Source organism: Cervus canadensis, chromosome 12, assembly GCF_019320065.1.
Source record: "Cervus canadensis isolate Bull #8, Minnesota chromosome 12, ASM1932006v1, whole genome shotgun sequence".
NCBI classification, from domain to species: Eukaryota; Metazoa; Chordata; class Mammalia; order Artiodactyla; family Cervidae; genus Cervus; species Cervus canadensis.
In genome coordinates this window covers 6,279,328-6,291,509 of record NC_057397.1, presented here as the reverse complement: position 1 = coordinate 6,291,509, position 12,182 = coordinate 6,279,328, and the positions used below count along the sequence as shown (strand labels likewise).

Sequence of the window (12,182 nt, the reverse complement as noted above, 5' to 3'; positions counted from 1 at the left end):
TGATCTGGAGCAAGAACTTTTATCCCAGCATTCTTCTGGGACTCTCCCTTGGACTGCAAGGAGATCAAACCAGTCAATCCTAAAGGAAATCAAGTCTGAGTGTTCCTTGGGAGGACTGATGCTGAAGCTGAAGCTCTAATACTTTGGATGGGAAGAGGCAACACATTGGAAAAGACCCTGATGCTGGGAAAGATTGAGGGCAGGAGGAGAAGGGGGCAGCAGAGGATGTGAGGGTTAGATAGCATCACCGACTCAATGGACATGAGTTTGAGCAAACTCCAGGGGAGAGTGAAGGACTCGGGAGCCTGGTGTGTGCTGCAGTCCCTGGGGTGGCAAAGAGTCAGACATGACTTAGGCACCAAACCACAGCAACAAGGAACTGTGCAAAGTTCTCTCTGTGGCACATTTATTTAACTTCCCTTCATCTATGAGACTTCTGTGCTGTTACCAGCCCTTCCATTACAGATGAGGAGACTGAGGTTGGGCGAAGTTCAGTGACCCACTCAGGGTCACACAAGTAGAGGAGGGATTGTTGCACTGTTGATCATTATGCATGTGCCCATAGCCAGATGTTAGCGCCTCCAGGCATTGACAGGTAAGGAAGGGCAGGGGACTAGCCCAGCTTTAGAAACTAGGGTATCTGGGTCTGAGTCCTAGTTCTTGGAAGTGTGAGCTGTTTGGCATCATGTAAGTCATCTCATCTCTCTCCGTCTTTCTTCTGAAAGGAGCCCCCCTGAGTGATGACATCCATGGACACATTATGGTCCATTGGCCAGATGCTCTTGTCCGTCTACATCAGTGCTGCTTGGGGTCCAGTTGTAGAAGCCCAGGCTGTCTGTGTTTGGCTGATGAGACCTCAACCTCTTCATTTCCTCTTGTTTTTTTTAGGTAATGAACCAAGAAGATCATGTCTGAAGTACAAGGAACGGTTGAGTTTTCTGTAGAGCTACATAAATTTTATAATGTGGATCTGTTTCAGAGAGGGTGAGTATGCTTTCACTAATTGTGCTTCTTTATATCGTTTGTTCGTTTCTCTTGTTTTGTTTTTCCTCTGGCAGGAGATGATGGTGGTGAGGAGAGGTCAGAGGGAATTTTGGATTCACGAGGGAAGAATTTGTATGATTTTTTCCCTGCCAAGTGGAAAGCCCAGACTTTTAGTGCATTTGAAAATGAGCCATAAGTTGACAAAGACCAGAAAATGCTAATTTCTCTCTTCCTCCTGCACCCCTACCTACTCGCTCTTCCCATTAAATCTGTCAGTCAGCATTCAAAGAAGGTGAATTTATTGGAAATGAAGCTTGCCTGTGTAACTCTGATAAAAAGATGTCTGTAGGATCAATATTTGTAGAGGCCAGCTCACCAAACCACATATCATACACCTGTACCCAGTTCACTCAGAACTGAGAATTTACAATGTCTTTTAAAAATACACAATTAAAATACAGCTGGGTTCACTTTTTGAGGATGTACTCTGACTTTGGCATTTGAATCTCACGCTGACAAAGAGTGACCACCAGTTCATCAGAGCCAACACTCAGTAGACTGAGAAATGTGAACTTATATATGGATTTGTAACCCTAATTATTAATAATGCACCCCATCTGAGCTGTATATTGACTTTCAGATATTGACTGAAGCTTGTGTGAAATCATTATTGTTAGCAAGACATTTCAAAATGGCACATCCAGGGCACAAAGAGAGCTCCGTGCGGGTGGTAACACTGGTTGAAAATGCATATGGAACTCATGAGTTATCCAGTAAGTCTGTGGTACTCTTCTTTCCATATCTACATGGTTTGGGGAGGCATCTTATTTAGCCATGTTCACTGCTAAAGTCTAATATTGAATTGGGCTGAATTAAAACCAGAACTTTTCTACATTTTCATATGTATATTTTAATATATAATACATGTGATTTTTATTATTGTATATCATTGTATGTATACTTACCACTGTATATCTATGTCATATATGTTATATATATTTTGATTACTGTGTATGTTACAGAAAGTTATGTGTTCCATTAACACATAAAATAATTATTTTTAAACTTTGAATTATCACATTTCTTATCTTTTAAATACCTTTCTTACGTTTATAACACATACCATTTATGAGTAGAACTGTACATGCATATGATTTATAAATAAACACACATATATTGGGGCTGCATGCCTGAAAATATTTTTATGGGTAAATATGCCAATCCTGAATGCTTGGAGACCACTGGTCCATCTCATCTCCCAGAGCAAGGAAGACTCTCACAGCTTTCTTTCAGCTCTTAATGCTTCCATTTCATGGAGTCAAGGAGTGTGGAAGTCTAGGCACACTTCAGTGTGGATGGGGGCATAATTATATGATCAGAGTTGCTTGAGAGTGGGTTTCAGTTTAGCTACATTCAGGAACAGGCCAGGGCAACTTTTGGAAGACGTCCATTAGACTTCTTGGGGGGATGGCAGGAGCTCTGAGACCCCTGAGGTCCCAGCTCCAGGAAGACCTGGATGCAGATGGTCCCCAGCTCCCCCCCCAGATTCTGCGAGCAGGGAGCTGTGGGCAGGCTGGGCCTGATGCTCGCCAGGATTCTGCCTCTGCCGGGGCAGTTCCTGACAGGCGTGACCCCTGGAGTTCAAGGGCTAAGGATTTTTCTGCTCTGAACCTCACAGGCACCCTGTGTATGTGAAATGTAATTACTTTCCTAGCAGCACTCCATGGGGATGTGATGCCTGCCATCCAGACCTTGCGGGCGCAGTGGGGGCCTGTGTGAAAGATGGTGGATGATCTCTTGATGTCGTCAAAGAGAGAGAAAGTGGGCTTTGGGGATGTGTGCTCCATTCTGTCCTTGGATGGGAGAGAATAGAGCTGGGGCTTGGAGAAGCAGGAACTTGTCCTTCTTTGAACTGTGTTTGACTGTGGTCATCTGTGTTCCACTTGGTTTCTCCAGTTAATGAGAGGCTTATTGAGCCTCTGTCCAGATATGCCAGTTCATTTACCCTGTCTGCCAAGATAGACAACCCTCTTTTTTTAAAAAAATATATATTTGGTTGCACTAGGTGTTAGAACAAGTAGGATCTTTAGTTGTGGCATGTGGGATCTAGTTCCCTGACCAGGGATCAGACCTAGGCCCCTGCATTGGGAGCCTGGGGTCTTAGCCACTGGAGCACCAGGGAGGTCCCAGCCACCTCCCCTACTCTTGATTGCTGTGAGATGCTGTGTTGTGTGAGATGCTGTGTTGAAATCACATGGATACAGAACTGAGAATACTGAACGGGGATGTATCCTGATCAGGGAGTTACTTGCTTACAGCACTTTTATGTTTATCATTAGTTTTTTCTAGTTCCAGAATGTATACTGCTTTTTGGTGATGTTGAACAAGCAATCAACTTGCATTTACCCGAAGCTTATACTGAGGTGAGCTCAAGGATTTAGGGCTAAGGGCTAAGGCGAATTCTCAAAGAGCATCTCCTGAAACCAGTCAAAGGCTTCATGAATGGTCACCTCTGTGCTTGGTAGTAAGCCTCATCCTGATAAAAAGGCAGGGTGGGGAGGCGCTGGGGAGCCTGGCGGTGGGTCAGACCTGGCTTTGAAGTCAGGCTCTGCGATGTATAGGCTCTGACAACATGAGGCAGCTATCATTCTAAAATGGTAATGACAAAGTCCATCTTGTGAGGTAATCTGATCAGGTAGGGTGCTAATTGCATTAATTAATATATGCAGAGCAAACAGCTAGCATGGCAACTGGTATAGAGTAGAGGCTATCTAAATGGTCCCTTCTACCTGTGAATCCTGGCTTCCAGTCTGTCCTTCACATTGTTAGTGGAGTTATTATCCCAAAAGGTTGATGTTACCATCTTGCTTCCCTGTTTAAAAATCCCCCAGCTTCCTTCTGCTCTCTCTCAGCCCAGTGCTCAGACTCTCAGTGGGTTGATCCTAAACTTCTTCTATGTTATTGTCTGCGCTCAGACCCTGTGTGTTAGTTGCTTAGTCGTGTCTGACTCTTTGCAGCCCCATAGACTGTAGCCCACCAGGACCCTCCGTCCATGGGTTTCTCCAGGCAAGAACACTGGGGTGGGTTGCCATTTCCTTCTCCAAAAGGAACTATAGAAAGAAAGAAAGTGAAGTCGCTTAGTTGTGTCTGACTCTTTGCAGCCCCATAGACTGTAGCCCACCAGGACCCTCCGTCCATGGGTTTCTCCAGGCAAGAACACTGGGGTGGGTTGCCATTTCCTTCTCCAAAAGGAACTATAGAAAGAAAGAAAGTGAAGTCGCTTAGTTGTGTCTGACTCTTTGCAGCCCCATAGACTGTAGCCCACCAGGACCCTCCGTCCATGGGTTTCTCCAGGCAAGAACACTGGGGTGGGTTGCCATTTCCTTCTCCAAAAGGAACTATAGAAAGAAAGAAAGTGAAGTCGCTCAGTTGTGTCTGACTCTTTACGAACCCATGGACTGTAGCCTACCAGGCTCCTCCATCCATGGAATTTTCCAGGCAAGAGTACTGGAGTGGGTTGCCATTTCCTTAATATTAATATCTGCCTTGACAATTCTACCCTCTGCAAGCTCCAGCTCAAATATAACCTCCTCTCCAAACTATTTCTGTATGTTGATTGATATTCACCTTCTCTCTTCAGCCCAGTTTTTGTGAATCCTCTTTCCCCCTGCTTCTAAAGAGTATCTTTTATGTTTTATTCTGTCATTCACTCACTCACACATGATTATAATCTATGTGAAGGTTTTCATCACTTGATATTCAGCTTCATTTCCTGTCTTTCCTCCATTCCTTCTTTACAATGTCATTTAGAAGATTTTTCTGCTCAGAAGTTTTAGATGATTTTACATGTAAATTTTGTCCTGCCCACAGAAGAGTTGCACAAAAAGGACCTATAATCAGGATCTGATGTGTAAGGCCAAACACTTGTAGAAATATTAGGGTCGAAATCCCCCCTGCAGAAACTCACTTGCCTCATCTCTGCCGAAGTGAAAACGGTTCACTCCTAAGTCAAGAGGCTCCTGAAAGAAAATGCCATCTTGTGTTGCTGCCCTGACATTTCCCGTTGTGCCTGATGCCCAGTGACAGCTAAACTCCCTGTGAAATCAGCTAACTAGCCCTGATGTGCCTTAATAGACTCAGAAATGCAATTATCTTTGCTTACCAGAGATCGGTTAATTGATTTGTCTGATTCTGTCAGAAACAACCCTTCTCGTCTCTTCTCTTATTAAAATGTGTTGCCGTCCTTTTCAGTCCTTCCCACCTTCAGATAGGGAGTAGGGATCACATGTGGTTTGATTTGGGACTTCTATCACTTGCAGCCAAGGGTTCCATCTAGCACAAGGAGAGTAGATAAGACTCAGTGATCTTTAACTGTCCTTCTTTCTGTGAAATTCCATCATATTATTTTAATAAAAATTTGATCTCTCTTTCCCCATGAAATGGCATTAAAAAAAAATTATTCCTATGGAGAGGGAACAGACGTCAGATAGCCACGGGCTTATGTAGATGGACCGTCCGGATTACTTTTCTAGCAAATCCACATTCCTGTTAAGAATTACCCTGTCCCATTTTTTTCCACTTTGAATCTGTGACTTCATAAGCCTACGGCTCTAGGCCTTTTATCCTCTTAACCCCTGGCTGAGGACATGCTCGGCAGATCTGTAGAGAAAAGATGCTTCCAGGGGGCTGAGAGTTGGCCCGCAGAGACTGAAACATCTCTGTGAGCTCAGAGCCACCCACAGGGCCTATTGGCCTCCAGGAGGAGTAGAGGTGGACCAGAAAGCCAGCAGGCAGTGTGGTCCCTTCAGTTCTGTGCTCACTGTGGTGCTCACTCAGGCCTCTCAAGGGGAACGAAAGGGCATGTGGTCATGAACGTGGGGTGGCGGGAACAGCAGAGACCCAGGTTTGCTTCCACGTCTTCTGTTATGAGCCGGGCACCGTGGGCGCATCGCTGACTCTCTGGCCTCAGTTTTTGCTTGGCAGTATCTTATGTATGCCTATGGCTGATTCATGTGGATGTGTGGCAGAAACCAACACGATACTATGAAGCAGTTATCCTTCCATTAAAAATAAATAACCACACACACACAGGAAGTCATGAGATGATGTTTGTAAAGCATCTAGTTAGAACCAGGCTTGGCAGTGCTGGCAAGGTGGGCTAAGCCCATCCTAGCCTTTCTCTCTCATTGGTCACAACGGAAATGTGCACCAGATGGTCCTTAGCTGGTTAGCCAGGGCTGGAGCTGACCCGGTCGACAGCTGGTGAAACACTGTCGTCACCAGAGATACGCTGACTGCAGCATGTTTCTTCCCCGGAAGGGTCTTTGGGCGCATCTCGGTCAGAGGAGTAGATGTAAGACATTGAGCCCTTCGACTGCGCTGTTTTTGTTCCCATCAGTTGTCAAATGTTGCTCAAAAGCAATTTTAAATGTATTTCATCATTTTCTCATTTTAAACGTTTAATGACACACACAGACACACATATATAAAGCGGTTTTGCCTATTGAAAGAATTATGGTGACGTTTTCATCCTTGTGCTTTTTCTTACTTTTCATGATACATGTCATCACTTTTGTAATCAGAATTCCATCCCTCTTCCTCTCCTTTTTCACTGGGCAAACATTATTTCATATGCACATGTGTTTTCCTTTACAAAAATGCAAAATATTGGACTTCCCTGGTAGTCCAGTGGTTAGGACTCTGTGCTTCTAGTGCAGGGGCTGCATGTTCGATCCCAGGTCAGGGCAGTAAGATCCCACATGCTGTGCAGCTTGGCCAAAAAAAAAAAAAAAGTGCGATATTAATTTGTTCTCTATTTTCTCTCTTTCCAAGTGGTGAACATTTTTCATCACCTGTATGTCCCTTTACAACACGATTAACAGCTGCAAAGAATTCGTCATATGACTCTATCATAATTTATTTAACCAGTGCTCTATTTTTGGACATTTTGCTTCTTTTTTTTTTACATATTAAAATGCATTTCATTATTCAGAAGTTACCATGACGTTTTGTTCTTGAATAATTAGGAAGCACTTTACTCTTGATGATATAAACAGTACACCCTGAAAATGAAGAACTTTCCCCATGTGTCCTGGTTCGAGTGAAAGTGAAGTGAAAGTCGCTCAGTCGTGTCCGACTCTTTGCGACCCCATGGACTATACAGTCCATGGAATTCTCCGGGCCAGAATACTGGAGTGGGTAGCCTTTCCCATCTTCAGGGGATCTTCCCAACCCAGGCATCAAACCCAGGTCTCCCGCACTGCAGGTGGATTCTTTACCAGCTGAGCCACCAGGGAAGTCCGTCTTGGTTCTGAGTCTCTGGTAACATTGATGAAGATGAATACTCTTTGACCAAGTACCTTTTAAAAAAATAGAGTATCGTTGCTTTACGATGTTGTGTTGGTTTCTGCTGCACTAGTAAGTGAATCAGCTGCGCGTACACATGTATCCCCTCCCTCTTGAGTCTCCCACCCCTAACCCCCATCCCACCCACCTAGGTCATTCCAGAGCACCGAGCCGCACTCCCAGTTTTATACAACAGCTTCCCGCTAGCTATCCATTTCATATATGGTAGTGTATACATGCCAGTCTTATTCTCCCAATTCATCCCACTCTCCTCTGCTTCCCATGTCCATGGGCCCATTCTCTACATCTACATCTCTATTTCTGCCCTGCAAATAGGTTTATCTGTACCATTTTTCTAGATTCCACTGGACAGTGTGTGGCAAAAAGGGAACCCTCTTGTGCTGTTGGCTTCCCTAATAGCTCAGTTGGTAAAGAATCCACCTGTAATGCAGCAGACCCCAGTTTGATTCCTGGGGTGGGAAGATCCCCTGGAGAAGGGATAGGCTGTGCACTCCAGTATTCTTGAGCTTCCCTTGTGGCTCAGCTGGTAAAGAATCCGCCTGCAATGCAGGAAACCTGGGTTCAATCTCTGGGTCGGGAAGATCCCCTGGAGAAGGGAAAGGCTACCCGCTCCAGTATTCTGGCCCGGAGAATTCCATGGACTGTATCGTCCATGGGGTCACAAAGAGTCGGACACGACTGAGCGACTCTCACTTTCCCTGTTGGTGGGAATGTAAATTGATCCAGAGCTTTTATCGTCCAGTGAGGTGAGGGAGGGCATGAGGACATGCTCGTCAGCCTAACCATCGCCACTTACTCCCAGATCCCTGTTCCATCTCCTCTTAGACTTCTGCAGAAGGCATTTGCAAAGCTTCGAGGAATTAAACATTTATTAAGAGTCTTCATGGCATGAGGCAAATCTCTACCTTCTGAGCAGAGGAGCATTTGTGAACAGTAGGGATGTAACAATCTCCCAGATCACTGGTGTCTGGGTGGCTCCACAGGAACCAGGAACTGACACTCAGGTCCCTGCAGTTACTGTTTGGGAACTTTGGGAAAACGAAAAGACACCCCTGCAAGGCTGGTCCTTTGCAGCTCCTCCTAAATGTAGATAGAACATAACTCTCATCAGCATGCTCTATGTTCCAAGAAAGGGGGAAATTCTCTATTCTCTTTGAAAAAAATCTCTTTAGTTCCACTGCATGAAACTTTTATGTCTCAACCCACTGGAGTCAACAACAATGTATTTGGGGTTGAAAACTGTAAAATTCAACCCAGGGATTGAACCCAGGTCTCCTGTGTTGAGGGAAGATTCTTTCACCACTGAGCCACCAGGGAAGCCCATTATGAAGAGCCTCACGTAAGCCCTCAGTTCTGCAAGGATGCAGTGTTGTCCCTAAGTCACGGAGGAAGCACAGGCTGACGTGAGTTCCAGGTCTGGTTCGGGTTTGCACTTTGAGCAAGCGGCCAAGTGAAGGGCTTCTCCTGGGGTTGCCTGCACCTGGGTCCACGATGCGCTTTCTGCCCCACTGGCATGTTTTGTCCTACTTGGAGCAGACAGAGGTGTCCAGATGTTACGACGGACACTCCCCACTTCCACTTCTTTGAATGCTCCCACTTCTGCAAACACCACAACTTCAGAGCACAACTTTTGGGGGAACTGTCACTCAGACTTCCTTTCCTGGCTGCCCGACACTGTCTGTCTGTTTCCCTTGAATAATCAGAGGATGATGTACTGGGAATTAGATCCTCTTGGCCAATGACTGGCAGGCCCCAGAGGCATTTTCTTACCCAAATCTATTCACACTTCCTAGACAAAAGATCTTTCAGTGAATTGAATCCTCAGAGATGATCTCTTGCCCTCCCCCTTTTCTTTTATTTTTCTTTTTGAGTCTTATATGATTAATATTTATTGCACTGAACCTCAGTTGAAGAATGTGCTAGTTGTTCTTTTTTATTTATTTATTTATTTAAATAGGAGGATGATTACTTTACAATATTGTGATGGTTTTTACTGTACATCAGCATGAACCAGCCATAGGCATACAGCTATTGCCTCCATCCTGAGCCCCCTCCCACCTCTCTCCCCACCCCACCCCCCAGATTGTCACAGAGCACCAGTTTTGGGTGCCCTGCATCAGTCATACATACATTACCAGGTGCGTGACACCATCCCCCTTTTCTATCCGTTAAAACTTTCTCTGTTGTCATCCTTCTCAAGAAGAAATGTGTGGTGTCCCTCCCATGCAACTGTGGTGCAAATGGTCCCTGGTGAAACAGACAGAGCCTTTGTCAGAGCTGCTTGGGTGTGTGTGGTGGGTGCATGGTCTGCGAATCTGGATGGGAACTGGTCCTGCAGAGGGAAACTGCCCCAGGTGCTGGGGAGAGCGAGCAACCACCTAAGGCTGACATGGTAAAGCGGGTTTGCTGTTCAATGTAATCAAGCCAAAATCGGGCTGATGGGCTGATGAGCACAGTCACCCATCACTTGATGGCCTGTCTGAGCTGATGCTGCTGAGGTTGGGGAAGATACACAGAGAAGGCTCCTAGCTGGAGGGGCAGGTCTGGAAATGCAGACCAAAGTGTTTGAACTTTCTCCTCTAGGGATAGCATGAAAAAAAAAAAATGTGTAAGTGATAGTCGCTCAGTTGTGTCTGACTCTGCAACCCCATGGACTGTAGCCCACCAGGCTGCTCTGTCTGTGAAATTGTCCAGGCAGGAATACTAGAGTGGGTTGCCATTCCCTTCTCTAGGGGATCTTCCCAACCCAGGGAGCCAATATGGGTCTCCTACATTGCAGGTGGATTCTTTACCGTCTGAGCCACCAGCGAAGCCCCAAGGATGGTACAGGAGGGGAGAGTGTGGCATGTTTTAAATCTGGGTTACAACATCCTTTGGCTGAAGCATGGAGAATGCAGGCGCTGCCTGACAGATAGTTGACACTCATATATTTGAATCCTAGTCATTGGGTGAGGTTACTTTTCTGAGTCCAGTCATGATGATGAAGGGGATATTTACTGAGCCTTGTGACAAGGAAGTTTCTCTTTGCACTCCAAATCCTGTTGATTGGTAGTTTCTGAGGTTTGTATAAAGCTCAAATCCCACCACTGATTTCTGTCTTCAGATGACTTAGTGAGCTCTAGACCCATAAGAAACAGTAATGAAATTGAACCAGTGTCCTTTATTTATAGCTGGGAGAGTTCCTAATACTCTCCTAGGGCAGGGTGTTGAGAAAACCGATTGAGCAATAAGGATTAAGCATAGGCTTGCATGCCAAAATGGGATTTCTTCCTGTCTCTGTCTACCCCAACTGAAATAAATCTTTAGACTCCAGTGTTTAGAGACAGAGGAGGAAGAGGGAAGGAGAAAAGATGAATGGATACCTCGGGCCCAAGAGGGGCCCCGTGTTCATAGACTGAGCTGTACTTACAGAATACAAGGAATAAATAGCAGAAGACTGTGCACGGTGCTTGATATTTATTATCTATTATTAAAATACATCTCTTATTATCTATTATTAAAATACATCTCTTTCAGTAGCCCAGGGTTTAACCAATCAATTTGGCAGTGCTTTCCTACATTCACTCCCTGGGTCACCTGGTCCAGTGGATTTATTTACCACCTATAAGCTGTGTTGTGCTAAGTCACTTCAGTTGTGTCCGACTCTGCAGTAGCCCTCCAGGCCCCTCATGGAATTCTCCAGGCAGGAATACTGGAATGGGTTGCCATGTCCTCTTCCAGGGGATCTTCCGGACCTAAGGATCAAATGCACATCTCTCACGTCTCCTGTATTGGCAGGTAGGTTCTTTACCACTAGGGCCACCTGGAAAGCCCACCTATAAGCTACTGACTTCCCTATTAGGTCATCAATTTCTCCTCTTTTCTCAACTTCACACTTGCCTGTAGGTGTTCTCCATCCATTGTCATTTTGCTGTCTTAAGGCATCTTAAACTTGACCTATCCAAACAGCAAACCTGATCTCCTGCCCTCCCAAACCTCTTCCAGCAAACAACCCCATCTCAGTTCATGGCACCTCCATCCTTCTTGTTGTTGAAGTCAACATCTTAGAGCAACTCATGACTTCTCTCTGCCTCACGCCTCGTGGACACTTTATCCAGAAACCCTACTGCCTTTATCATCTAAGGTTATGCAGAATATAACATTTCTCACCTCTACTGCTAATGCCCTCTGGTTCTAGCCACCATCAAGTTCCACTTGGATTTGCACCATAATCTCCCCTATCTGATCCTACTGATCCATGCCCATCTCTAGTTCTCTCACAACACAGAAGCCAGATGGTCCTTGCAAAGCCTAAGTCAGACAGTGATGCTCCTCTGTTCCAACTCGCCGTTCTCCAATTTGCTATGAATGAAGCCAAAGTCCATATGGCTGGTTTACTCTTTCCCTCTTTTGCTTACCTCCAGCCACAATAGTCTCTCTGTAGTTTCTTGATTATACTGGACACGGCCCTGCCTTAGAGCCTTTGTGCTGTCTGCTCCTATTGCCTGGAATGCTCTCCCATCAGCTCTTTCAAGTTTGCCTAATATATGAATAAGGAAACTGGGTGCAGAGAAAGGATGCTTTGCCTTGCAATAGTTAGACAGCTGCGGAGTGGAAAAATCTTCACAGGATCTCAGATTTCCTGATTCCTAATCGATAACTCTTGTCTCACAACCAAAAAATCCCTAGTGTCTTCCATGGAACTTTAGTCCCTCCATGGTTTCCTGCCAGAGTCCTCTCTTGGGATTTTCCTTGCAACAGGATTTCTCTACTCATGATATCACAGATGTGTGTGCACACATATGTGTATTTGTGTGTGTGGGCACACATGTGGAGTGGGCTGTGTGATACTA

General features: G+C 45.3%; 1 protein-coding gene across 2 annotated transcripts in view; it reads left to right on the top strand.

Moving 5' to 3' along the window:
• FAM135B (family with sequence similarity 135 member B) overlaps positions 1-12,182 on the top strand; it is a 248,968-nt gene that overhangs the window by 99,262 nt on the left and 137,524 nt on the right. For both annotated transcript variants that reach the window (XM_043484174.1, XM_043484173.1), the window contains exon 2: positions 889-984. In XM_043484174.1, coding sequence (XP_043340109.1) covers positions 908-984 — 77 coding nt within the window. In that variant the 5' untranslated portion in view covers positions 889-907. The remainder of the gene's footprint in view (positions 1-888; positions 985-12,182) is intronic.